Here is a 26,629-nt window from a genome sequence, read left to right on the forward strand (position 1 = left end):
CATGACCAGGTCTGGGTTAACCTGCTTTGCCCTCAACATTTCAGGCTAAATGTTTAACTATGTGTGCTTTATATGCTTGCGTACAGCATGTCAAATGAATAACACTGCTCTACTACATATTCTCTACACTACAGTAAATATTTTTATTAGAATCCTTAATGGTTCTTTGGTTATCCCTGTTGGGGAACACTTAAAGTTTATGTTTACAACCCAACACCATTTTCTAAAAATGTATTTGATTTTTGAATCAAATGATACAGTCACAGATCTGTACACTTGACTATTTGCACAATAAGATGATGGTAATCGGAGGCTTTAAAATAAACACATTTTATATATCATTTAGTTTGTATTAATCACACTTGGCAGAAGGTTTTTTACAGATAAATAATTCAGAGTTTGACAATATAAAATTCCCCTGGCTGAGAAACCTGTTCAAAAACATCAACTCGGACTTATATTGACCTGATTATTATGCAAATTAAGATATTATGTAAATACTCATATGATAAGCTGAATCATGTCTACATGGTAATAATGTACATAATGTCAATGTTCTTGTACAGTAAATATATAGAATAATGTGAGACTATGTTAGCCTCACAAATATATCCTTTTTTAAAAATTGTATACAATGTTTTCCCTTTTCTCGTTAGATGATTAATTTCACATCAGATCAGTATCCTTTGGCATTTGAGTTGCAAATTATTTAAAGGAAACATCCAAAAAGAAACAACAGAACACTTCATAAACATCCTAACTTTTATTGGAACATTTGAACATTTTCTTAAAATTGTTTAAAAAATATACTTATATATAAAGACGTTGACTAAATGTTGTTCAAACATTGGGTAAACCCTTCTGTAGTTATTCAAACAGAAAAAAATAAACAGTCCTGGACCCCACACTAATGCTTGCAAAACACAGGGAACCTACATTATCCAAAAAAAAAACCCAAAAAAAAAACCAGCGAGCGCAGACTGAACATAAAATTACAGTAATTTAGTTTCCAAACACCTTCTTCATAACTGTAGAGTTTTTCCCCTTTAATGCTGCAAGCTTATACTTATATGATGCAGATCTTTTCAGAGCTGGGAATGAAATATATATCCAAATAAACATACAAAACGGTCTGTGTGAAGCGAAAGATACGAAGCATAGAAGCTCCTTTGGTCAATGCTCACAATATATGCATCAGAAGTTAATTAGCTAGGGGAAGGAACCGTTGTGTGAAAATACTGCCTGCACATCTCTAACTTCAGGCTGGACGTGGGAGGCATAACGGAAATACTGTGACCTCTCAGGCTTAAAGGCTTATAAAAACAAATGAACAATATGCATGAAGAGGAAATCGGATTTTAGGCAACATATAGGCCAGGGTGTCCAATCTTTTCCACAATGGGCCAGTGTGGGTGCAGGTTTTCCTTCCAACTAAGCAAGAGCGACACCAAATTCTACGTGTTTAAATCTAATGATTTTCATTTTCAATGACTATCAGGTGTTCCCTTGATTAGTTGGAATAAAAACCTGCACCCACACTGGCCCTTTGTGGAAAAGATTGGACACCACTTATATAGACAAAGGAAAACAGAGAGAGCTGGAGCGAGTGCTGCAGTGTTTCATTCGCCCTTAGTGACCAGATCCTCTATGTAGGCATCCAGCTCATCATCACTGCTGATCTCAATATCCTAGGAAAAAGAAAACATCCATAAATTCTTAGACACAAGTTTACAGACCATTAAATTAACAACCTGCAATACACTATATTGCCAAAGGTTTGCGGACACCTGGTTATAAGTATGGTATGTGCTTTTTGAGCATGGCATTCCACATTTAGACCCAATTTGCTCTTATAATTCCCTCTATGGGAAGATGTTTCAATAGATTTTGGAATGTGATTGTGGAGATTAGTGCTCAATCAAACACAAAGGTGTTAGTAAAGTCAAGACGTGATGTAGGTGAGGTGAGGAGGACTTGGGTGCAGTCAGCAATTTAACTCTTGCAAAGCATATCTTCATGGAGTTTGCTTTGTGCACAGGGGTATTGTCATGATGGAACAGGTTTGGGTCTCCAAGTTCAAGTGAAGGGAGAAATTCATGCTACTGCATCCAAAGACACCCGATACAACTGTGTGCCTTCAGCGTGATGAAAACAGATTAGGAAAGAACCACATATGGCTGGGAAAGTCAGGTGTCCCAATACTTTTTTTCAAAATAGTGTATTTTGATTTTTTTTTTTTTATCTACAGGTTCAGATGTATCAAGTAATTAGTTACTGATTAATTCATAATAGTTACTGAATCGCTTTCTAATACATGTGAGTGAGGATATATCTTTGTTTAATTGTGATTGCAGTGATGTTTTTGTATGCTGAATGTACATTTGTGTGTGCGCGTGTAAAAGAGAAAAAAAAGAAAGTGTGTCTCAGACCTCCTGGACTTTCTGCAGCAGTGCAACGATGTTTGTTCTGAGTTTGCTCAGTTTTTCTTCAGACTCTCTGAGTTTAGCTTCTGCTCCATTGCTCTTTTCCTCCACAGCCCGAGCTCGAGACTCAGCGCGACTCTGGTAAGAGTTACACAGCTTCTGCAGCCCTGCCTCATATCGCTGAAAATACTCTTTCTGCAACACATACACTTGCGTTAGTTAATGATTAACTAGGGGACTTTATGAAGGCACAGTTTTATTTAATCCACAGATCACATGGACTCCTTACTAACATTGGTTATATGAATCTAAAATACTGTGACACAACAGTTAGAAAGTACTCACAATAGGGAAAGCAACAAGGTCTTCAGCACTCATAGTGTTCACAGAATCTTTTGGGATTCTGAAATCGGGTGGGTAGAAGTACCGCAGCAACGTCCTAAAATTATAATAATTATTTAAGTTACTGCAGCATTTAGCAGTTACAAAAACACCCAAACCAGCCTGCCTGGCAGCAACAATCATGCCATTGTCAGAATCACAATAAGGTTGTTCCTAATAAAGATTGTTACTGCTTTCTCTCTTTTATCTTAAGATTTTAATTTGATCACAATGCAAGTTAATACAATTAAGAACATCTGAATTACTAGTCCTCGGAAACAAACACACCCACTCACCTCATCATAGAGACTAGGCCTTCTGCAGTTTCTCTGCTTGGGCCACTCTGGGTTGTATCAGGCTCTGCTGCGGTGGGCGGAGTCAAAGACCGTGCTGGGCCCTGATTGGTGTCTGGACTACGTGATTCTGGTGAGGCAGGCCGCATAAGGCGAACATCCTCGCTGCCTTTAAACACCCTTAGCAAAAAATACAAATAAAAAGTAGTTTAAACAATACACTAATACTTTATTTGTCAAAAATGGTATACCGCCTATTTAAAAACATATATCTTGACTGAGCATGTTATGGTATTATGTTAGGCAGATTTGTTTCAACATTGTGAATTCCTTTGAGGACTTATTTTACACTAATTAGGTTACATTAGTTTCTGATCATCAGCTAGCCGATTCCTATTAGTTTTTAGCCCACTTGAAATAATCGCCAAATAAAAAAGTTAAATGGAACCTAACCTGGTTCTGGTGCTGCAAACAGAAGATACATGTTTAGTTGAGTCTGCATGTATGCAGTTAAAGTGTCACATGATATGACACTTTCTAACTTTTCTAACTAACTGGTGTCAAGAGCTTTTCTGGTCTAATGAGACCAGAACTGAACTTTGCCAAGACCCAAAGCATTATATTTAACATGATCTTAACACTGCTAATTTTCATGATAAAAAGATCCCCACAGAGAAGCACGGTGGTGGTAGCAAGCAAACAAAAGACAAGCTTTCACGAACACATTTAAATTCGACTGTGTGTGCCAGCAGGCTGAAGTGGGAAATGGCATTATAACAACTAGAAAATTACCATTTTACAAGGTACCAGGAACTCAGCATTACACAAGGCACAGTAAACACAAGTGTGTTGCCATATATGTAAATTCGTACCAGCGGTCTCGTGGGGTGTTCATGGGCACGTAATCAAACTTTACTTTCCAGCGCACACTCTCTTTTCCTGTTTCTACTGCAGTCACCCGACCAGTGAACCATTCTCCATTCACCTTTGCCTCCACCTGTAAGCCTTTATCTGTGAAACACACAGAAGCACATATTTAATGCAAGTTTACTATTCCCAAGCAAATGTTTCAGGATTTAAATGCATATAGAAATAGTGGGTACCTTTAAGGCCATTTTTCAGTGCCTCTTGTTTTAAATCTTCTTCTGTGCTATTGCTGACTCGCTAAAAATATGTGAGCTCAGTTAAAAAAAAAATCTGCTTTATAATTCATTTATTAATTCTGCATATAATACAAAATTAGCCAAAAGCACTGGAAAGTATAACAGTATATTTAATATACCTCTGTGCTATTCGCTTGTTTGGTTGGCAGGACCTTCTTCTCTACTGTTCCCTTGCCACGAGGCTGAGCCGCTAGAGCCAGTTTGGATTTCTTGGGTTGTGGCTCTTCTTCACTTTCTTTGTCGTCGTCGTCTTCTTCCTCCTCCTCCTCCTCCTCTTCCTGCTCATCCTCCTCTTCCTCTTCACTTTCTTCCTCTTCAACTTTGTTCTGTGATTTTCCTTTCTTGACACTTCCTTTCTTGCTAGCTGCTGTTCGTCTGGTTGTCTTTGTAAAGGATGACTGGAACCATTTAAAAAAAGAAAAACATTAAGGCTCATGCTTATAAATGTTTATAACATGGTTTATGATTATAGCCACTAAGTGCTGCTATTAAGCTCTTCAGAACTACTACAAACTTCTGGCTAATATTGATGAACCTTGGTGCGTGCTCACCGTTGTATTGCGTGTTTGAGTTATGCTCTTGCGAGCTGATGCTTTTAAAGGTGGAGTTGAGGTTTTAGTGGTGGCTTTCATCAATTTGGGAAGTGGGGTGGGGGGTGGTTTGGCTTTGGCTGTAGTGGTAGCAGCTGGTGGAGTTCTAGTGGGACGGGCAGGTCCAGTAGATTTAGAAGGTGGAGTTTTAGCTGCAGGCGGCTGACTGACAGCATTTTTGACCACGGCGGGAAGTGGAGGTGAACGAGGACGAGCTGCTGCACGCTGCGACGACCGGGTAGCAGTCTTATAAAAAAAAAAAAAAAAAAAAAAAACATTTAAACTTCTCGTAACATAACAAAATTCTGTCTCTACTTTCATCACAATTATATACAAACAAAAAAGAGTGAATATACACAGGCACACACACGTACACGTCTCGCATCACTGCAGAGACCTTCGAGAAATTATTATTATTACCACTGAATTGATCACTAGATCAAGTGATCGTAATCCGAGGAAGAAAAAAAAGATGTAAACTCTTAGTTTAAATAAAAGGTGGACACCCACCCACCCACACACACACACTAAAAACAACCAGGGACACTTAAAAAAAAAAAACAGTACCTGAGATGTACGCTCCTCTATAATCTTTGCAGTCACGTCTAGTGGGAGCCGTTTTACATCTGCTGCCGATTTAACAGTTGTGGTTTTCTGTAATGAAAGGTAATGTAATGAATTACACATTATTAAGGCACACAGGCAACAATTTATAGCGAACACAAAAAGATAGATAAAAGTATGCTGCAGTACCTGTAGAACCTCTAATTTCTCCTGTTGCTGGCGAATTCTTTCAGAGAGCTCTTTTTGTTTGTCTTCTGAAGTTTTTGTGTCTTTCTTCAAAACACCAACTGGTAAATTTTGCTTCTGTTCAAGGGCATCACACCTGGGAGTCATGAATCAGGAGTGACAAAAGAGTGGAAACATACTTTTATAGCAGTGAAAGAAGGGGAGCAGAGTGTGTACTAATAATACAAAAAAGAGGGAGTAAATGAAACACTAGCCAAACCCTCTTATTGTCTTTATTTTCTGTACCTATCCTGCGTTCCATCAGGGTTCATAAGACAGACCCAGCTATCTGGGTAACGCTTATCCACAGCATCCATCTGAAACGGCAATGTACGCCACTTCAGACATTTATCTGAGAGAACAGAAAAATAGGGATAATAAAAGTTTTTTTTTATGTAAAACAAACTGTAATTATGCAATAAATTCTGTTTAGGCTATTATCAAAGTGTGTGCTAGACTGAAAAGTCTGTGCTCGTACCACACTGTATTGTCACAGGAATCTCCATGGCCCTGCGCCGGCGGAACCGGAGATCGTTTGAAGGTGAAGCATTCCAGTTGGCTGACAGGTAGCCAAACTCATCCCAGAACTTCACTATGCCTTTTTGAGCTGTTCAGTAAATAAAGTTAAACAATTTAGCAGTTTATTTGAGGGAGATTTTATGCATGAAGTGGAAAAGACGGCGTATTCTCACCTATACCAATGTCCTTCCAGTACTGTGCAAGGTATTCTCCCATAGCTCTAAGTAAATGTCTGTATTCTTTTGCATCTGCAAAATCTTGTTTATTATGTGTTGGCTCTAATACAAGATAGGGAACATCTACCACCCCTACCACTCCACCACATGCCCTGAAATATGCAAAAGGAAACAATGTCCAAATACAGCCCACAAACACTTAAAATCTTACATGTACTACATGTTAACATAAAGTACTCACATTCCACCATCTAGCTGTGGTCCGGTCTTCTCATACATCTTAATGAGTCGACTACAGTTGTAGATAAACATGCCGTCTTGGTCTCGCCTTTCAATGTTCACGCCAAAGATGAAATTCAGCTCTTTGGGTTCCTTTAGGGCCCTACCACAGAAAAAACATAAATCAGTGTTGAACAGATGTTTGCTTCTTTCCTCGACAATCACCTTGTCAATGTGGCCAATTTTTGTATAACCTCAAAGCTTGGCTTAGCATTTATAAGAATGGCTAGAGAATAAAACTGATAGGTTTGTTTATATTCTGTACATGAGTCACGGTCACAAGCTAATGAGGTCATGTCTCCGCTATTGTTATTCAACAAAGAGACAGGAAAGTACAAATACTTGACCTGTTTATCAATTGTGTCAATATGTCTTTGAGGGAACCCAAATAGTTTTTTGTGTCAGTATTTATGTAAATGTGTGTGTGTGTAGTACTTCTGTTTAGATGCATGAATGGCTTGTTTTCGAATAGCTTCTGCACGAAGTGCTGTAGCTGAATCTTGTGCTTTTCTCAAAGCAGCCTGAAAACAATTCAGAAAAACATTAACAATTTAAATGAAACTGAGTCAGTGCAGATACACATGCAAGGTGTGCAGGTGTGTCCACATACTTTTGGTCACATTTTATATGTGTAACAAATGGTTGCGAGTTCTTACCCTGGCCTCTTTAGATAAATCATTTCCCAGTTTTAATTCCAGAGCACGAGCTTTACTCTCTGCTTCTCTGGCCTTTTCTTCGGCTTTAGAATAAAAGAAAGCAGAATGACTATATTATAACATGACTTTAACAGACATGAAATGAAAAATGTCGTCTCCTCACCAGTACCCTCTGTAAAGTACAAATATGTTTTTTTTTTTATGTACTCACCAAGTTTTGCTAGGTGATCCGCTTTCTTTACTTCTTGCTCTGCACGTGTTTTGAAGCGGGTTGATGTGTATTTATACATCCTGCAGGGAAGCAAACACTATTTGAGAATAGCTCTAGTTAGGGATATAGTAATACCTAAGCTAGCTTATTGAGAGGGATCTATGTGAGAAGGTCTGATATGAAAATGTCTACATTCCATGTTGGCATTATAAAAGGTTTAAAAAAAAAAGGGAAAAAATGGCATTTATATGTCCCTTCTTTAGCTTCTATTATTTGGATGCTGTAAATGTTATTTAGGAAACAAGGAAACAAGATTCAACATATATATCATGCATATTCCCTAATAAAACACATTTATTATATGAAGAGAGGTATATACCTAGGATTAAATAAGCAGCAGGACAACCTCTTGGTTCTGACTTTGTGCCCCTGAATAAAGATCCTCATCCTAGGATCAATGTACAGAACAGCTGCATAGGCACGGAAAGACCGTCTTTCGGGCTTTCTGTTCCAAAAACAAACAGGGGAATGATGAATGACAAAGAGGATAAGAAATTAACAAAAAAAAAAAAATACCTAAACAAGTGGGATTGTTGAAATACTCACACTCCCTCCACAGGTGTCCCTGCCATCAGGATGTCTTGGTGATCTGTCTGCACATCCAATTCAGGCTCTCTGTTGTCCATAAGTTTCAGATTATAAACTACAACGAGTGTCCCTGTAAATGCACACACAGGATCTTGCATATTAGTAGGTATACAAATCTTTCAAGATTTAGAATTGCATTGTGAAATCTTACCACTTGCTCCCTCGATTTTTTTGAACTGCTGGAAAAGCTGTTCTTCACTTTTGAAAGGAGAGTATTTGAAAATAAGTTCTGTCTCAATCGCATATTTCTCTGGGTCTTGAGTAAGAGGCTGCTGAGTCTTTAGATTCCAACTGGGCAATGGAACAATAACCTACAGACAGAAAAATATATACAAGAAGTTTTTTTTTTTTTTTTTTTGGTTGTAAAGTACAACGCTTTATGAGAAACACTTAGCAATTTTATACAGGTTTAATAAAGGAAATATATTTTATTAAAGATCTAATTCTTAGTGATGTATTAAACGAATTGAATGGCAAATTCTCCGAATCCTAAACAAGATCATTTCTAGTTCACATTTGTGGGTCTGCTCCAAATGCTTTCCCAATGCTCAATGTAACCAATTACTACTTACAGCATGGGCATAATGGTTAACCTGAAATGCTTTTATGTACAATAAGATAAATACAAGCTGTGTCCCACAACTGCTTTACTAAAGATTTCAGCATCTAAATTGATTATAGCAGGTTCCAATAAAGTCACAAACATTTCTTAATTTACTTATTCTATTACATACTCAAATACTGCATTCTAAATAAGCCTATGGCTTTACATTAAACTAATAAGTTCTAGTAACTAATAAGAACTAAAAATAGTAGTTGTATATTAGACAGACAGACAGACAGACAGACAGACAGACAGACAGACAGACAGACAGACAGACAGACAGATAGATAGATAGATAGATAGACAGATAGATAGACAGACAGACAGACAGACAGACAGACAGATTCCTTAGATAGATAGATAGATAGATAGATAGATAGATAGATAGATAGATAGATAGATAGATAGATAGATAGATAGATAGATAGATAGATAGATAGATAGATAGATAGATAGATAGATAGATAGATAGACAGACAGACAGACAGACTCCTACCTCATCCAGCCCCTCCTCTTCATGAAATGTTCGAGACAGAAATAAACACGTTAATTTGTCATCTTTCTTAGTGAATAGGATGAAGTCTTTGCCAATACGCATAGAACCACTAAAAAAAATAGAAAAAAATTTGAAATCATGATAGAAGAAAAACTTATTATTGTACAAGTAAATACAACATTTTCAGAAAATTTTACAGGCAGTGTGTTCAATCTTGTAAACTTATGAATGCTTGTATAAAAGTCACTTACGACTTAAGGCCATTTCCATACTGGCCAATATGCGTTGACTCGGGAAACCTCTTACTGGATTTGCCAAACTGAATCACGTGTGTTGCCTCACCTATGCAAATGAGATTGTTATTGCTCCACAGGACTCATAAACTGAATCACATGTCTGCTGAGAGATGCTGTAGTGTTGATTGTTGAAGGTGATTGTATATTATAAATAAAAGGTACTTACTTGGGTCCATTCCAGTCCCATCATCCAAGAAACAAAGCATGAAGCCTCCTCGAAGGTCTGGCCTTTTCTCTTAATTTCCAAGAAATGTAAATATTGAAAAATAGATTTGATTACAATAAGCTTTATTTTGAAGGCACTGGTTATACAAACATATCTCAACACATTTGAATGTATTTGGGTTATTCCTCACCTGTATATATGTCAATCCTTGTAGCATTTGCATCTCTGTAGAAGAAAAACAATGATGAGATTTTTACATTTAAGACATTTGCAATGTTTTTTTCTTGTCAGTACAAAAAGGAAGTAAAGAGTAGATAGATACCTTGAATTGTCTACAAGCTCAGCCAAAGCTCCAAATAGAAACTCATGTGTTGTCCTATTGGTTTAAATACAACAGAACAAAGAAAATCTAAGAGAAATTCTGCTAGAACAAGTAATACTACTACCAACACTAACAATAATAATAATAATAATACAGTAATCCCCCGCTTCACTGCAGTTGGAATCTCGCTGATTTTCCTTGTCTCTTGCGGATAGCACGATAGTCCAAAAAACTTACAGGGAACTATTTTTATTGGGTTGTATGTTGAAATAATGAAATGTATTAATAAAAATATGATTTAATTATAAAATAAAGTAAAATGTTAATACAGTACTGTATACTTAAAGAAACATTTTTGGGGTGGCCTCCGTTTATCACATGCGGTTTTGGAACGTTACCACCGCGGGGAAAAAACAAAACAAAAAAACATTTGGGGTTTGGCCTTCTGGCCAGATTCATTAGATCAGTCAATATATATAATCATGTCCAAAATATGCTAATCGCAGTTTGCATTTGGATAAAAGTCATTTCCATAGGGAAATTTCCTTAATAAAAACATTAGAATTTCTGAACAAGTTCTATAACTCTTAAAAAATTAAATGCTTTATTGTGTGACAAACAATTCACAAGAAGCATGTACAACCCCAATTCCCAAAAAGTGTAACACTGTGTAAAATGTAAATAAAAACAGAATGCAATGATTTGCTAATCTCATTTAAAAAACATGTTAAAACTGAGAATTTATACCATTTTAAGGAAGAAAATTGTATTTGATGGCTGCAACAAGTCTCATAAAAAGTTGGGACAGGGCCATGTTTACCACTGTGTAGCATCACTTCTTCTGTCCGTATGCATATGGAAACTGAAGAGACCAGTTTCTGAGGTTTTGGGAGAGAAATTTTATCCCATATGTGTCTGATACAGGCTTCTAGGTGCTCAACAGATTAGGGTGTCCTTTTTTGCGTTTTTCTGTTTCATGATGCGCCAAAGGTTTTCAAATGGTGAGAGGTCTACACTCCAGGTAGGTTCAGCACTCAGACTCTTCTACTACAAAGTCATGATTTTGTAATAGATGCATTATGCAGTTAGCATTGTCTTGCTTAAATATGCAAGCTCCTCCTTTGAGAACACGTTTTCTGGTTGGAAGCCTTTTTCCAAATGTGCAAGCTGCTCACAGGCACTAATGCACTCCTATACCATCAGAGATGCAGCTCTGCACTGAATGCTGATAACAAGCCAGATGGCCCCTCCTCTTTAGTGCAGTGGATGTGCTGACCATGGTTTTCAAAGAGAAATTTCAATTTCGATTCGTCTGACCACAGAACCGATTTCCCCTTTGCCTCAGAACTCTTTAAATACACTTTGGCCCAGAGAGGATGGTGGCATTTCTAGATCATGTTCACACATGCCTTCTTCCATGCATGATAGAGATTTAACCTGAATTTGTGGATGACAGCAAACTAAATTCAGACAATGATTTCTGTCATGAATCACAGAATCATGACTGTTTTAAATGCAGTGCCACCTGAGAGGCAGAAGATCACAGGCATCCAATATTGATTTTCACACTTGTCCCTTGTGCACAAAGATTTTATGTTGAGAAACAATTTGTAGACATAGTACTTCACAGACTAGTGAATCTCTGCCAATCTTTACTTTTTAGAGATACTATTTATTCCAATCATCTTACTGACCTGTTCATTTTAATATTTTTGTTGACCTGTCGAAACATTTTTGAAACATGTCGCAGCTATCAAAAAAAACCCAAAACATTTATTTAACCCTTAAAATGGTACTACTGTGAATAAAATATAAATTTATTAGATTTGCTAATAGAGTGCTAATTCTTTTCAGAATTGGGGTTGTACTTGTAAAAACAAACAAAAAGACATTCACAAAAACATTTCGGTCTGGAGATTTACCTGTAATCTAAAACATATTTATGGGCTAAATGCAGGTTGGACATACTATGAACAAAAGTTTTTTGGTCTGCAAATAATAACCTTCTCTAAAGAGCTAAATGAAGGGAACTATGACACTATGATTGAAATGCATAGAAAGCATTTTAAGGCAATGAGTATATACTTTTGATGACAACAATTTCATGCTCTAGAAAAACTGTCCAACATAATGGTGCAATTCTCATTGCCTGTGCAGAAACAAAAACATTATACTGGATAATATGTCATTTAACTGAAGAACTTCCTGGTCATGCAGCTGGCCAAAACCTGTTCCAAAATCAAATAATGAAACAACAACTTAAGACAGCTTAGATTAATTCTTTCCTCTAAAATATATAGGTAAAAACATACAGAAAATTTATTAGGCATTCCAGTATTCCAGTGTAATAAGACGAGTATTAACAATAAATTAATAATAACCAAAAACCTAATTTGAATGAATACATTTACATGCTGCTCAGCTTTAGAGTGAGAATACGCCATGTTTGGAATAAATTCCACTTTCAGCTAATGTCATTGTGAAGTGTCTGATAACATTTATTTAATTTCATTTTGATAATTAGCATTTGATAATCAGTAATAAATGTGAAAATGAGCCCTCCTCATTGTCTGTGTCCATAATGGCCATTTCAGTGCATTTTGTGGATGCAACATTACAGTATCACTAAAAAACACTATATAATACACGGTATAAAATGGTCATTTCAAACTTTTCAAATGAATTTTAATAATTTATTATTAATATTCAGATTATATCAATATTACATAATTACACATTATAAGGAAGACCATCAAATCCCGTGCCATCAATCCACCAAATGTCCGACACATTCAGAAGTCATTCCAGATTCCACCAGCTGACTTTCCCCCCATCGTACAACAGGTATTAAATAGAGATAATGAGAACTTGCACATGCTGCCTCCAAGACAGGCAAAGACATCTACCATACCAACGATTAACATGCTTTATCACTAGCCTTGCCTAGTGGAAAAAAATCTGAAGTGCCTTTCAGCTTTCAATGGAGCCCCTAAAATGTAAACAACCCATTTCTGCACTTCTCTTATAAATCTTTTTTTTTTTTTACAAATAAGATGAAATAAGTACTGAATCACATCCGGCTAGTGCAAAATCACTTGTATTACTTATTGCAAACCCAAAAGGTCTTCCTGTTAACTCCTAGTCTTTGTTGAATATGTTTGTTTTATTCTTTTCACTCAATCAGGCATACACGATTTCTCTCGCTCTCAAAACACGGTGATACTTACGAATTAGTGTGCAGATATTCGAAGGTAAGCTGAGCACGGTTTAAACTGCTGTAATTTGAGTATGCCATTGTCTCAAGTGGTAATAGTGAAAAACACTCTCAGTCACTGCTCTTCTTTACATACTTTCAAAGAGATGTGCTCCTGCAGCACCTACGAAAGCAAAGAACAAATCTGAATGAACAAACATTCTGTTTCACTGCACAGTTTCAATTACTTCTATTTTACATCTCTCTCTCACTTGATGTCTTTAGATGCTTTCACAAAGGAGTAGACGAAATACACATCTTTTATTAAACTTCAGTTTGGTATACCGATAATATAGCAACATTCACACCAGGACCAGACAGCTCAGGACCGTCTGCTTCCCCACAAGCATTACCCTGCTGAACTCTACTACTATACAATGTAGAGGTGTTTTGATCCTGCATTTCTATTCTTTTCAGTATGCGCTCTGGTATAATGTATATGCATTGCATATTATTTATACACAATACATGCACAATTTGAACATGTGACGAAAGTGCATTTCCCTGCTGAGCACCTGTACTTTGCCAAGACAGCAAGTATGTATTTATCGATCTGTCTATGTTAATACCGCCAGGTGTGTTTGACAGCTATAATACCATGCAATGAAATACCATCTCTGAATAGGTCTACCTGTCTTGAAAAGTCTAGTGCTGGAGGTAACAATGAGCTCAGCAGCCTTCTGGATGATTTGACAAGACTGAGATACAAGGTGTGATCAGCTAACTGGATGAATGAAGGGTGAATTTTGGGGGCTGTGTCCATGATGGCATGGTCTCGCACACTGAGACACAGTGGGAGTACACGCCTTCTGGTCGCTACACATGCTAGTGCATGCAGCAGGGCCCACTCAATACCCTGCAAATCCCCCGAATTCTTCTTCAACCCTAACTAGAGACTAGACCAGGAGCTGTGGGCTCATAACCTCGAGTCACACACCAGCCTGAATATCTAACCCACACTGTGCGGTGCTCAACTTCAGGTCTGGCTTTTTGCTACACCTAACAGTATTAATGTCCATGTCCTCAGCTGCTAGCTGGCTAACAGGCAGCTAACTAGAATACAAAAAATGCCACTAAGTGCACTTATCATTCCGTCCACTTAATATTGCAAAGCGGTTTAACCTTCACGAGATAGTCCTTTGCTCTGTTCTATCCAGTCTTTCTTTAGCTTCTTGGTAAGAAGTTGGTCGTATTTTGTTCCGTGTCCGGGTGCAGAACACACCGACACTGCGAAGGCCGCGGGTTTTTCTTTTTTCTTTTTTTTCGTTTCCCTGCGCAAAAAAACATGAAAAATCAAGTCCCGCCCATCGGAAGAGACTCGACTAATCGCGAGGCGCCGTGTTCGTTCCTGCGCTTCTGATTCGCTGATAAGACTGTCGGTCACTGAAAGACGTGTTTGGGATTTCATGGCGGCGCCGTGTGTGACATGGAAACACAAAAAGGCGAGGTTTGTGGTCTCCTGGAGAAAGATTGAATTGGGTATTACTTATTGCTAAAGTCGTTATTTTGCAGAATTTAGCTCAAGAACATAAACAAGAGTTAATTTGTTGGAATAGATAGTTGTCATTCTAACAGCATTAAAACCAGAGTGTTTATAGTTTTTTTTTTGCTTTATTTGTGGTTCATCTATGTGTCAAACTCAAATCAACTCACATCTGGCCCGATGTACAATTATATCCGGGCCCCGAGATAATTTTATATAGATCTATTATTATTGTTATTAATGGCCCGTCGATATGAAGTGCTGATAACACACAAACTACATATCCCATAATGCAGCGCTTCAGCTGCTTCGCCAAACCCGAAACTGCCTGGGAACATTCCACCGTCAATCAAGTCAAGCTTCTATTGATGCATTTAACACTATTATAAAGTTATTGTGAAGCAGCGCCTCACAGTGGCAAAGAGAAAAGTTGATTCTGAAAACCGATGGGATTCTGAGTAGATGTTTACTGACGCTGCAGGTAAACCCGTGTGTCTTATTTATGGAGCGAATGTGGCTGTATTTAAGGAAATGAATTTAAGACGGCACTACGAGACAACACATCAGGAGAAGCTGAAAAACCTGAATGCAAAGCAGAAGATACAGAGAGTAGAAGAGTTAAAGAAGAATCTGACATTTCAGCAGAGGTGTTTCACTAGAGCAAAATTACAAAGTGAAGATGGTGTGAAAGCAGAGGAGAAATCAGAGGCACATCAGCCGGTTATTTACTGAGGGAGAGTTTCACAAGAGCTGCATGATGAAGGTGTGAGACGTCTTGTGTTTGACTGGAGATATTTTAATGGAGAGCAAAATATTTTAAGTTATTTCAAGTTTAAGTTGATTTTTTTTCTGGAATAATATTCCTGTCTGTTTTTATTCATATTTATGTTAAAAAAACATTTCGTTTTAGTGTGTTCAATAAATGTTTTTCCTCATTTGCCCACAACCTAAAGTGTGCTTTGAGTTTTGGCCCCCTATTCAATTCAATTTGACACCCCTGATTTACATGGTGTTGAAGTGTGGAAAAGAAGCCATGTTGGTTCATTAGGCTTATTGACTGCTTGCACTAGTAGAAGGGTATAGCTCAGTGGGTAAGGTGTTGGTTTAATGGATAAAAATTTTTTTTATCTAATAGTTTGTTTACTTTGTTACATAAAACTGTAAATCTATTTGTTAATTAAAGAGACCTGTTTAAAAGATTGCTTTATTTCTTTGTCTTTTTTGAAAGACTTGTTTGGCCTACTTTTAATATGAGTTACATGGTGTTGAAGTACGGAAAAGAAGCCATGGTTCATTAGGCTTATTGACTGCTGTTACTAGTAGAAAGGGATGGCTCAGTGGGTAAGATGTTGGTTTACAGATCAGCAGGTCCCCACATAAGTTTGGGGCTTCAAGCCCCAGCATCACCATGGTGAAGTTTTTATTTCTCTTTTGAAATAGTTTGTCTACTTTGTGACATTAAACTGTACATATATTTGGTAATTAAATCTATTTGGTAATTTAAGAGACCTGTTTAAAAGATTGCCTTATTTTGTTGTCTTTTTTGAAAGACTTTGGTCTACTTTTTTTTTTTTTGGCGAAGCCATGTTGGTTTATTAGGCTTATTGATTGTATACGCACAGTGTATCTGATAGCTCAGTGGTTAAGATGTTGGCTTACTGATCAGCTGGTCCCTACAAGGATCGTGGTTCAAGCCATTGCCAAGGAAAGTTTTTATTTCTTTTTTTCTATCTAATAGTTTGTTCACCTTGTGACATTAAACTGTACATATATGTTATTCAAAGAGACTAGTTTAAAAGATTGTTTTATTACTTTGTCTTTTTTGAAAGACTTGTTTGGCCTACGTTCGATATGAGTAAAATACTCAAGTACTCTTTAAATCACATACTTTGCATTTCACTCGTCATACTGGAATTGGTGACATAACTTGTAATGGAGTAAGTTTTGCAGTAATGTATCAATACTTTTACACAAGGAGCTTTGTCAGGAAGTCTTTACAGCACAGATTGTGGTAAAGTTGGTGCCAATTAGCCGCAGTCCAGACAGAATTACATTGTGTTGAAGTATGGAAAGGAAACCATGTTGGTCCTTTAGGTCCAGTGACTGATTGCTTAGAGATGGAGTGGTAGCTCAGTGGTTAAGGTGTTTGGGTTACTAATTTGAAGGTCGGGGGTTCAAGCCCTAGCATTGCCAAGGTGCTAGCTCTAACCCCACTGCAGCCCCTTATCCAGTTGTCCTTATAACTGAGCAGTTAAGGGCGTTGTTCATGGGCCCAGAGGTGGCAGGCTTGGTGGTGCTGGGATCTTTGGATCCAGAGTCCAATGCTTTAACCACCTTGCATCTTATTGCATTTTACCCTCATTAATGCTGGAAAACAGGACATAAAGAAACAATATAGGCACTGAAGATAACCTGGTTGTGTCTAATTGTATCAGTAACTGAAAAGCTATTGGTTGAAATTTCACATTAAAAAAACTTTTAATTTTGCACACCAAACATAGAAGACAGATCACAAAAGACTCGGCGAAACAATTTTATTGTGTAATACATCTGTTTTGGAGCAAATCAAAGGATGCAATTCACAGATCAATCATAAATAGACTTTCACAGTGTTTGATAAGCAGCAACGCTTGTGCACTACTCCTGATGCACTTCTTATCCTCGTCACCCAAGCAGAGTTTCCTGAAAAGTCAAGAGGATAATTTAGAGGTCGATTACACTGTACCAAATAGCACTGAACTATTAGATCAGCAAAAAAGTGCACAAAAAGAGATGCAATGGATATATACACTGGAGATCAAAGTTAGAGAACAATTTATAAACAATTGAACCATTCTGAAATAATGTCATCTTCACTGCTCAACAGTTGGAGTTTTTGTCCTGCCTATACCATGCTACCAGAACACCTTTTCCACAAAATAACTAAGGCATTTAAAAAAAAATTATTTTGCACAAAACACACTGATCAAAATTAGAGAACACTTTCAGTTACCTCCCAGTTATTGGTGTTAATCTGGTACCTGGTGCTAAGTTCCTTGATTATGTGTCAACCCCTATTTAACTGGCAGCCTAACTTCCAGTTTCACTGACTCTGCAAGATAGCGGGCCGTTCTAAAGTGACTGAAAGCCTCCGGCAGCAGGTTGTCCAGATGAAGGCCAAAGGGATGAGCCTATCAGCCATAGCAAGACAAGTTGGTTGTTCTCTAATTTTGATCTCCAGTGTACATTTAGGCCAGTTGAGTTTATTCTCGTTACCTTTTGAGAATCATTTGCAAGATGATGGCGTGATTTGGAACAGGTAACAGTTCCTGAGAAACACATCGTGATGCAGAGAGCCGAAAGAACAATACTGACCAACAGCAGGTGATATCTAGCAAGACTTTTTTCATCCTGGTAGAGTGAGAAACAGTAATACATACGCCTGGTTCTTGAAAGTTCATCAACAAAATACTTTGTATGACTGTGTATAAATTATTATGGCATTGAATAACACATGCAGCAACTGGTGGAATACAGTGCAACATCACTGAGGAGAAGAAGTATTGTGTATTTGAAATGTTGTGTGGTGGTGAATTATTAAAGTAAATACACTATATAGGTAAGAGTTAGTGGACACTTTAATATTACATGCGTATAGGGTGTCATTGTAAGCTGTAGCATTACAATTTTACTGTACCTTTATGAAACTATGATGTGCAAACCCAATTGTTTGCCCAAAGAGAGGCATGAAGGCATGGACTGCCAAGGCTGGAGTGGAAGCTCTCAAGTGTCCTCCACAGAACCCTGACCTCAACCCCATTGAACACCTTTAGAATGCTGACATCCTCATTTAACATTAGTGCCCAAGTTCACAAATGCTTATGGCTTAAAGAACACAACAGCAAAGGGGATAAATGTGGAATGAAAAAATAACCCCACATGGGTGTTGGGTTACCATGTACTTTCGGTCACTACATGTATGAATAAATTGATGGTCTGACAATCTAAATATTTTTTCTTATTTATGGATTCTATTTTTAGCTATGAAAATTTTATATTTGCTACACAATTTTTTTTAAAAGCTGATTCTCATCTACTAGTTCTGTTGCCCCATTGTGCCAATTTGGGAAGTTCAGAGTTCAAAACGTGCGTCCTACTATAGAATATAATTGTTCAAATTCTTGTTTAACAAAGTGAGGGCACCTAATCATGTCCAGAGATGATGCTATCTGCTCTTTATCATGTATATGAGCTCTTAGGTGCAAAGAGTAAGAATAAATTGTTGAGCCAGTAATCCTGGTATCATTGTGACCTTTAATAAGGAAGGCTTTCATATAGACTTTTGAGCCTCTAGGAATTCTAAATAATTTGATTTTTTCTGACCGGAAATATAGTCTATGCTGTTTTTAATCATTCACTACAGGGGACCAATCACAAAATGGCACACCTTTATAAGTTGAATAATTGTTTAAAATAACATTTGGACAGCTAAGCTGAGTTGGTAAAAGCATTTGTTGATTTACTGAAGACCACTGAATCCAACCTAGGATGGTTTCACATGAACAGCCTAAAGATCCATGAAGTTACTGAGCAACGCAAGAAGTATAAGGATGGATAAGACTGTAATTGATATAGTCTTCTACAATGGCTCAAGACTACAATTAGCATTAACAGTTCTGCATTCAAGCACCTATCAGTTAATAGTTCACTGAACAGCACACCTCAACTATGATAAACATATAATGGAGAAACATTAGGTGGCACCCAAATGTGGATGGGTTCCCTTCTGAGTCTGGTTCCCCATCTGGTTACCATCTCAGGGAGTTTTTTCCCTGTCACTCTTGCCACTGGCTCATTAGGGATAGACTTATTATTAATCACCAGCTGTGATCAACCCTAAATCAGTTTGCACTTGCACTTCAGCCAGCTCTACATTAATCAAACAATATGGAAGGCCAACCGGGGCCTCCAGGGAAAAATGTCTAAACAATAAACAGCCCAGAATGACCCTGACATCCTGCTGAATCATGTACACTACAGACCAAAAGTTTGGACACACCTTCTCATTCAAAGAGTTTTCTTTATTTTCATGACTATGAAAATTGTAGATTCACACTGAAGGCATCAAAACTATGAATTAACACACGTGGAATTATATATGGAATTATATACATAACAAAAAAGTGTGAAACAACTGAAAAATTTCATATTCTAGGTTCTTCAAAGTGCCACTTTTTGCTTTGATTACTGCTTTGCACACTCTTGGCATTCTCTTGATGAGCTTCAAGAGGTAGTCACCTGAAATGGTCTTCCAACAGTCTTGAAGGAGTTCCCCGAGAGATGCCTGGCACTTGTTGGCCCTTTTGCCTTCACTCTGCGGTCCAGCTCACCCCTAAACCATCTCGATTGGGTTCAGGTCCGGTGACTGTGGAGGCCAGGTCATCTGGCGCAGCACCCCATCACTCTCCTTCTTGGTCAAATAGCCCTTGATGCCTTCAGTGTGACTCTACAATTTTCATAGTCATGAAAATAAAGAAAACTCTTTGAATGAGAAGGTGTGTCCAAACTTTTGGTCTGTACTGTATAACAGGTACAAGGTGTTATCAAAAGGTTTTCGAGACTAGCTCTGTTTGCAAGAAAGTACTTTTGAGCTGGATCTTTGTCTTCAGGAAGAAGCCAAATCTGGTGAGTAGGGTGGGTGCGGAAGTAAGATCATGTGGATTGTTCTTCATGCACAAGTTTCCGAATGGTTGAGTGGGTTGAGGTCGTTGAAGGGCTTTCTAATCTCTCCTCTTTCCGTGCGTGCCTCTTAAAACACCTCGAAAACTCATAGCTGGGTTGCCACATGCAGAATTTCACGTTTGCTCTTTGTTCTATGATTAAATTTGTCGATGATTAAATCACAGACATGGTAACGCACGTGGTCAGAATAGCACCAGTTAGCACCATTAGTCTTGAAACTTTTTGGTACCACCTCATTCAATCATCCTCCACGTCTAAGTAATCCTGGTTAGGGTTGGGGTACCCTGCTCTGGGATACCAGCGCAGGGTACCCATCTTGGTCACCAAGATGGCGGCGTGTGTACATTGCGAGGCAGAACAGACTTGCACATGTCTTATACAACCGACAAACATTATTAGACATTGGTCACAACTACAGAGAGGGACTTTCAACGGACTTTGATCTCCCTCGGGAAATGAACTGCTGCTCCAGATAACATCACACAAGTGGATTAAGGAATGTAATGTCATGATTTTTACTGACTCCCATGAGTCAGTAAAAATACTGACAACATTCAACAACAACATCATTCCCAGCATCACCATTGAGCTCGGGGGTCGCAGTTTTTTCCCGGGCAGACAGGACGGCAGTAGACTCTGGTAAGCGCAGAGGTGGAGGTCTGTGTATTTATCTTAACAAATCATGGTGCACAGACTCTATTGTAACTGAAAGTCATTGCTCTGTTCATTTAGATTATTTGATGATTAAGTGCAGACCCTTTTATTTACTGAGAGAATTCTCTGCCATTGTTGTGACTGCGATGTACATTCCCCCGGACGCTAATGCTAAACTTGCTATGGAGGAACTGCATGCGGGTAATAGCAAACAATAGTCTGCACATCCCGAAGAAGCTATCGTCGTTGATGGAGACTTCAACCACTCCAACCTGAGATCTGTACTACCAAAATGTCATCATACTGTCTCCTGCTCTACCAGAGAGGACAAAACACTCCCCCACTTGGGTCAGTCTGATCACCTCTCTTTGTTCCTGCTACCCAAATACACACCACTGATCAAACGGGTGAAACCAGCTGTGAGGACAGTAAAGGTTTGGGCAGAGGGAGCCCAAGACGCATGTGGAAAGGGATCCAGACCATTACAGTCTACAAACCGACAGCTTGATCTCAACCAATCAGCAGTGCCTTCCTACTGTCCGAACTCAATCACTTTTTTGCTAATTTCAATCAAGGCATAGGACATTTCACCTCAACCACTGACTCTTCTACTGCTTACAGTTCACTCTCACTCTCCACAATGGATGTCTATTCAGCGTTTAGCAGAGTGGCAGCACTGAACACAAGGCAGCTGGTCCGGACCGCATACCGAACAAAAGTTCATCTTAATACTTTGTTATATACCCTTTTTTGGCAATGACCGAGATCAAACGTTTTCTGTAAGTCTCCACAAGGTTTTTACACACTGTTGCTGGTAGTTTGGCCCATTCCTCCATGCAGATCTCTTCGAGCAGGCAGATCTCTTCGAGCAGTGATGTTTTGGGGCTGTAGCTGGGCAACACGGATTTTCAACTCCCTCCAAAGATTTTCTATGGGGTTGAGATCTGGAGACTGGCTAGGCCACTCCAGGACCTTAAAATGTTTCTTACGAAGCCACTCCTTTGTTGCCCGGGCGGTGTGTTTGGGATCATTGTCATGCTAAAAGACCCAGCCACGTTTCATCTCCAATGCCCTTGCTGATGGAAGGAGGTTTTCACTCAAATCATACGATACATGGCTCCATTCATTCTTTTCGTTACACGGATCAGTCGTCCTGGTCCTTTTGCAGAAAAACAGCCCCAAAGCATGATGTTTCCAACCCCATGCCTTACAGTAGGTATGGTGTTCTTTGGATGCAACTCAGCATTCTTTCTCCTACAAACACGACAAGTTAAGTTTTTACCAAGAAGTTCTATTTTGGTTTCATCTGACCACATGATATTCTCCTAATCCTCTTCTGCATCATCCAAATGCTCTCTAACAAACTTCAGACGGACCCGGACAGTACTGGTTTAAGCAGGGGGACACGTCTGGCACTCCGGGATTTGAGTCCCTGGCGGCGTAGTGTGTTACTGATAGTAGCCTTTGTTACTTTGGTCCCAGCTCTCTGCAGGTCATTCACAAGGTCCCCCCGTGTGGTTCTGGGATTTTTGCTCACCGTTCTTGTTATCATTTTGACCCCACGGGCCGAGATCTTGCGTGGAGCCCCAGATCGAGGGAGATTATCAGTGGTCTTGTATGTTTTCCATTTTCTAATAATTGCTCCCACAGTTTATTTCTTTGCACCAAGCTGCTTACCTATTGCAGATTCAGTCTTTCCAGCCTGGTGCAGGTCTACAATTTTGTTTCTGTTGTCCTTTGACAGCTCTTTGGTTTTGGCCATAGTGGAGTTTGGAGTCTGACTGTTTGAGGTTGTGGAAAGGTGACTTTTATATTGATAATGAGTTTAAACAGGTGCCATTAATACAGGTAACAAGTGGAGAACAGAGGAACCTCTTAAGGAAGAAGTTACATAAATACTATATAATTAATATATATATATAATTAATATATATATATAATTAATATATATATATATATATATATATATATATATATATATATATATATATTTATTTAATATATATATATATTTATTTAATATATATATATATATATATATATATATATATATATATATATAAATATATATATATATTTATTTAATATATATATATATATATATATAAATATAATTAATATATATATATATATATATATATATATAAAAAATTAATATATATATATATATATATATATATATATATATATATATATATATATATATATATATAAATTCCCTTTTAAAACTACTTATGTGTGTCACTGTGTTTTACCTGAGTGAGAAAGACAGTCAGTTTGGGGTCAGGAGTAAATTCCAAGCTGAAACATGCAGGTCCATTAGCACTCTTTTCTCCTGATTTTATAGCGAGTGCCCTTACAGAAGGTATGTTTTTCTCCAGGTTTTTATCAGAAGGACACTGTGGTGGTAACCTGAAAATAACATAAGCCTACAAGTATATAATATTTGAAAAACACCCATGAAGTATGTATTGATGCTGTTTGTTCTCTTACGGAGTTTGAGGCAGAATGTGGTTTGGAGCTGTAATCCTCAGACAAGAATCGTAGAACTGAGGCTTTGCTTGCATGTTCAAGGGTTTTTGGATAAATGAGGACTCGGTGGCTGATACATGCAAGTACAGTGTTACATTTAAAGTCTGTTTCCCAGCAGAGCCTATGGGCAGAAAATGAATACACTGAAACAAATATCCCTAAACACCCTAACAGTTTGCATTCTTTAAGAGGAAAAGCACATACCTTTGAGGCCCAACTGACTTCCCAATAATGTGTCACTAATGCTGTTGTAATTCATGTAGTCTCCATCAGTCCTCAAAGTCACTAGTAGAAACACACTTTTTTTTTGTGTGTTGTTAATCAATTCATCAGCATGATTTAACAGTGGAGGCGAGTTCATATCCAGCTTTTCGTTTAATAGATCTGTATCGTTTAACTGTGTGCAGAACTTCAAATCTGCCAGAGACCCGAGCATCTGATTCCAGTCCTGAAACACATGCATTAACAACAAAAAAAAGGATCGTCAACAATCTAGGACACCACATTTATGTTTTTTTTTTCCTTACTGAATAAATAGAAAGCAGAACAGTATAATCACCATGCTAATGTCTGGGTTCCTGATGTCATGGTTTTTCGAGTATATCCCAATGCTGATGAAAGCCCCAGCTAAAAGGAGCAAGCACATGAAAAACACAGCCACTGGAGGATGATGTATAATGTTACTCCTCAGGTTTGTGATGGGTTTCCATCGAGCCATATTGCAGAACACCGTCCACACTTAAGCTCAAGGCTGCAATACACAATGTAAGTCTTTTACACTGTACAGCTTTGGTGTCATGCACACACTCAAACATAATATGTTTCTTCAAGGGTTTATTAGATTAAAGCCTAAGAATAAAGACCATTAACAGTGGTTCTACATTGCAATCCTTCTGCATAGAACTTTCTCTCGAAGGGGCAAACAGAATCCTGTTTTGCTCCACTTATGACTAGAGAGAGAATCATAAACCAAAACTATGGAATGAAGTGCACAGCATAAAAAACTGAGGAATTTCAATGTATTTGCACTTCACTTAGATATGAGTGGGACCAGAACATAGATTACATTTCACACAAGTGGTGTAAAAGAATAAAACAAAAGTACTTTGTCTAATACTTTGACAGAAGTAGCTGAGAGAGCTAGAGTGCTGTTAATAAACTGTAAAATATATAGCAGTCCTGAAATAAGAACATGACATTCTAAAGCAGTACTAGCTAAATCTCCCTCTTTTTCCCTCTAGATGTTTAAAATGGCAAGATTAATAAGTGATACAGTGAAAACCACTAGAAAGTAGGCTGCATGTTTTGAATTTAATACTAAAATAAAGGTTGCTGAAAGGCTTACTTAGAGACTCTTTTCTGTTCCAGCACTGAGGTGGTATAATGAACTTCTACTTGATGTTTGAACAGCTGTCACTGGCAGTCTTCAAATGATGTATGTTCCAGCATGACAAGGCCCCTGTAAACAAATTGTGAATAGCACTGATGTGTTAGAAGCAGGAAAAATGTGCAAGCGTAAAGATTTGAGCGAGTTTGACAAGGGCCAAATTGTGATGGCTAGACAACAGGGTCAAAGCATCTCCAAAAACTGCAGCTCTTGTGGGATGTTCCAGTGGTCAGTATCTATCAAAAGTATTCCAAGGAAGAATCAGTGGTGAAATGGTGACAGGGTCATGGGCAGCCAAGACTCAATGATGCACGTGGGGAGTGAAGGCTGGTCGGTGTGTTCCGATCCAACAAACAAGCTCCTGTAGCTCAAATTGCTGAAGAAGTTAATGCTCGACAGGTCACGACTGTTTTAGCAGCAAAAGGGGGACCAACACAATATTAGGCAGGTGGCAAATTAGGTATGCCTGCTCTGTGTTTATACCCATAAACAATATGACTGACTTTGAGAGAAATACACTTATTACATACATTACCTTTGACAGAACCATAAAAACTGTCTCTCTACTTTATATATTTGATCACATTTTGTTTGTGCACGTCATCATTTAGTGTTAGAGCACAAGAAAGCCCAGAAGACTAATAGCAGCTGCTGCCTCTTTAATACCAGTGGCACTTCAGCTCATCTGCCAATTCCACAGCAAAATATAAACAATTTTACTTTCATATTTATTTAAAGAGACTCAACAGCATGCAGTCTCTGTCCAACTGAACTGCCATAAATGTCCACACACACACTGACTCAATAAAAGTGCCACACACAGTCACCTCCTCGTTTATTCCCTGCACTAATAATTTAGAATGCATCTTTAATACATGGGCATCAAACTCCTGCAAATATAATATAATCATATACTTGCTTAAACTGTTGTCTCCCATACATTATGATCATTCCTGTCGATTTCCTGTCTGGGTAAAAGCATGATCTACGTTGCATGTTTACTTCCTCAGCCGAAAGGAACGCTTTAGTGTTATATTCAAAATAAAAGTCTCATAATTTTCATCATCATCATCTGAGGCACAAACTATTGGCCGTACGTCCACTTCAAAGATGCAAACTAGTAATGCTAATTAGTAATAATAATAATAACACTAGTAAGCAATAACAGATACAGTACTGGTAGGTAAAAACGTGTGTCAAGTGAATAAAATGTTAATAAGCGTTTTTGAAATGTAGGACTTTATTTTGAAAAAAGACCGACACCCGGAAGTAGGAATGGCAAGGACACCTATACAGTATACAAGGGAAGTTAAAACAGAATTCAATACTAGATTCAACAAAGTGGGCAGAGTCACAAAAATACATGTGATATATCAATGGACTCAGCCCAGCATAGGGAGTTGCACTGTGGGTAATATAGTGACGCCACGTGACGTCACTTCAATCCTTCAAAAACATGTAAAAATCTTTAAACTCAAAGGCTTCAATAACTCATTCTTGACTCCAATGTAAGGGACCTTTAATCTTTTATAATGAAAAAGTTTTACTTTTCTATGTCTTTGCATTATCTGTATGTCCCATTTTTTC

The 26,629-nt window shown here is 38.0% G+C and overlaps 2 protein-coding genes and 1 long non-coding RNA gene across 6 annotated transcripts; 1 reads left to right on the plus strand and 2 right to left on the minus strand.

Moving 5' to 3' along the window:
* Nucleotides 1-744: 744 nt before the first annotated feature.
* On the minus strand, nucleotides 745-14,548 carry morc2 (MORC family CW-type zinc finger 2). Its single transcript, XM_083546619.1, has 27 exons — nucleotides 14,388-14,548; nucleotides 13,240-13,389; nucleotides 10,013-10,066; nucleotides 9,881-9,915; nucleotides 9,691-9,759; nucleotides 9,480-9,570; nucleotides 9,229-9,337; nucleotides 8,280-8,439; nucleotides 8,087-8,198; nucleotides 7,860-7,985; nucleotides 7,481-7,560; nucleotides 7,270-7,352; nucleotides 7,049-7,134; nucleotides 6,576-6,716; nucleotides 6,332-6,486; nucleotides 6,118-6,246; nucleotides 5,886-5,991; nucleotides 5,604-5,736; nucleotides 5,418-5,504; nucleotides 4,812-5,096; nucleotides 4,380-4,658; nucleotides 4,201-4,261; nucleotides 3,970-4,108; nucleotides 3,101-3,277; nucleotides 2,769-2,862; nucleotides 2,430-2,618; nucleotides 745-1,688 (listed from the first exon to the last, which is right to left on the minus strand). Exons 2-27 carry the CDS (start codon nucleotides 13,305-13,307, stop codon nucleotides 1,620-1,622), a joined length of 3,117 nt encoding a protein of 1,038 aa, XP_083402745.1. The 5' UTR covers nucleotides 13,308-13,389; nucleotides 14,388-14,548; the 3' UTR covers nucleotides 745-1,619.
* Nucleotides 14,549-14,648: 100 nt separating this feature from the next.
* LOC310729236 lies at nucleotides 14,649-15,694 on the plus strand. Of its 2 annotated transcripts, none has more exons than XR_014534518.1 (2): nucleotides 14,649-14,712; nucleotides 15,230-15,694. It is a non-coding gene; the product is annotated as an uncharacterized lncRNA (long non-coding RNA). The 2 variants fall into 2 exon arrangements; XR_014534519.1 differs by having other exon boundaries at nucleotides 14,668-14,744.
* Nucleotides 15,695-17,268: 1,574 nt separating this feature from the next.
* LOC310728694 (transmembrane protein 248) lies at nucleotides 17,269-26,080 on the minus strand. Of its 3 annotated transcripts, none has more exons than XM_083546494.1 (8): nucleotides 25,962-26,080; nucleotides 25,001-25,114; nucleotides 24,215-24,406; nucleotides 23,860-24,103; nucleotides 23,617-23,776; nucleotides 23,379-23,535; nucleotides 18,004-18,138; nucleotides 17,269-17,430 (listed from the first exon to the last, which is right to left on the minus strand). In XM_083546494.1, the coding sequence occupies exons 3-8, from the start codon at nucleotides 24,371-24,373 to the stop codon at nucleotides 17,413-17,415; spliced, it is 873 nt and encodes a 290-aa protein (XP_083402620.1). In that variant the 5' UTR covers nucleotides 24,374-24,406; nucleotides 25,001-25,114; nucleotides 25,962-26,080; the 3' UTR covers nucleotides 17,269-17,412. The 3 variants fall into 3 exon arrangements, with proteins under 3 accessions (XP_083402620.1, XP_083402621.1, XP_083402622.1); XM_083546495.1 differs by having other exon boundaries at nucleotides 25,983-26,068; XM_083546496.1 differs by having other exon boundaries at nucleotides 25,958-26,062.
* Between the last annotated feature and the right edge of the window lie 549 nt (nucleotides 26,081-26,629).

This window comes from Silurus aristotelis (genome assembly GCF_946808225.1).
Source record: "Silurus aristotelis genome assembly, chromosome: 7".
Lineage (NCBI taxonomy): Eukaryota > Metazoa > Chordata > Actinopteri > Siluriformes > Siluridae > Silurus > Silurus aristotelis.

Coding starts and splice junctions, on each gene's coding strand:
- morc2 (XM_083546619.1), bottom strand. CDS start 13,307: ATGGCATACTCAAATTACAGCAGTTTAAACCGTGCTCAGCTTACCTTC. Junction 7,353..7,480: donor GGATCACCTAGCAAAACTTG/GTGAGTACATAA, acceptor TTTATTCTAAAG/CCGAAGAAAAGGCCAGAGAA. Junction 4,659..4,811: donor CTCAAACACGCAATACAACG/GTGAGCACGCAC, acceptor AAATGGTTCCAG/TCATCCTTTACAAAGACAAC.
- LOC310728694 (XM_083546494.1), bottom strand. CDS start 24,373: ATGGCTCGATGGAAACCCATCACAAACCTGAGGAGTAACATTATACAT. Junction 24,104..24,214: donor GGAACCCAGACATTAGCATG/GTGATTATACTG, acceptor CATGTGTTTCAG/GACTGGAATCAGATGCTCGG. Junction 23,777..23,859: donor AAGTCAGTTGGGCCTCAAAG/GTATGTGCTTTT, acceptor TTCTGCCCATAG/GCTCTGCTGGGAAACAGACT.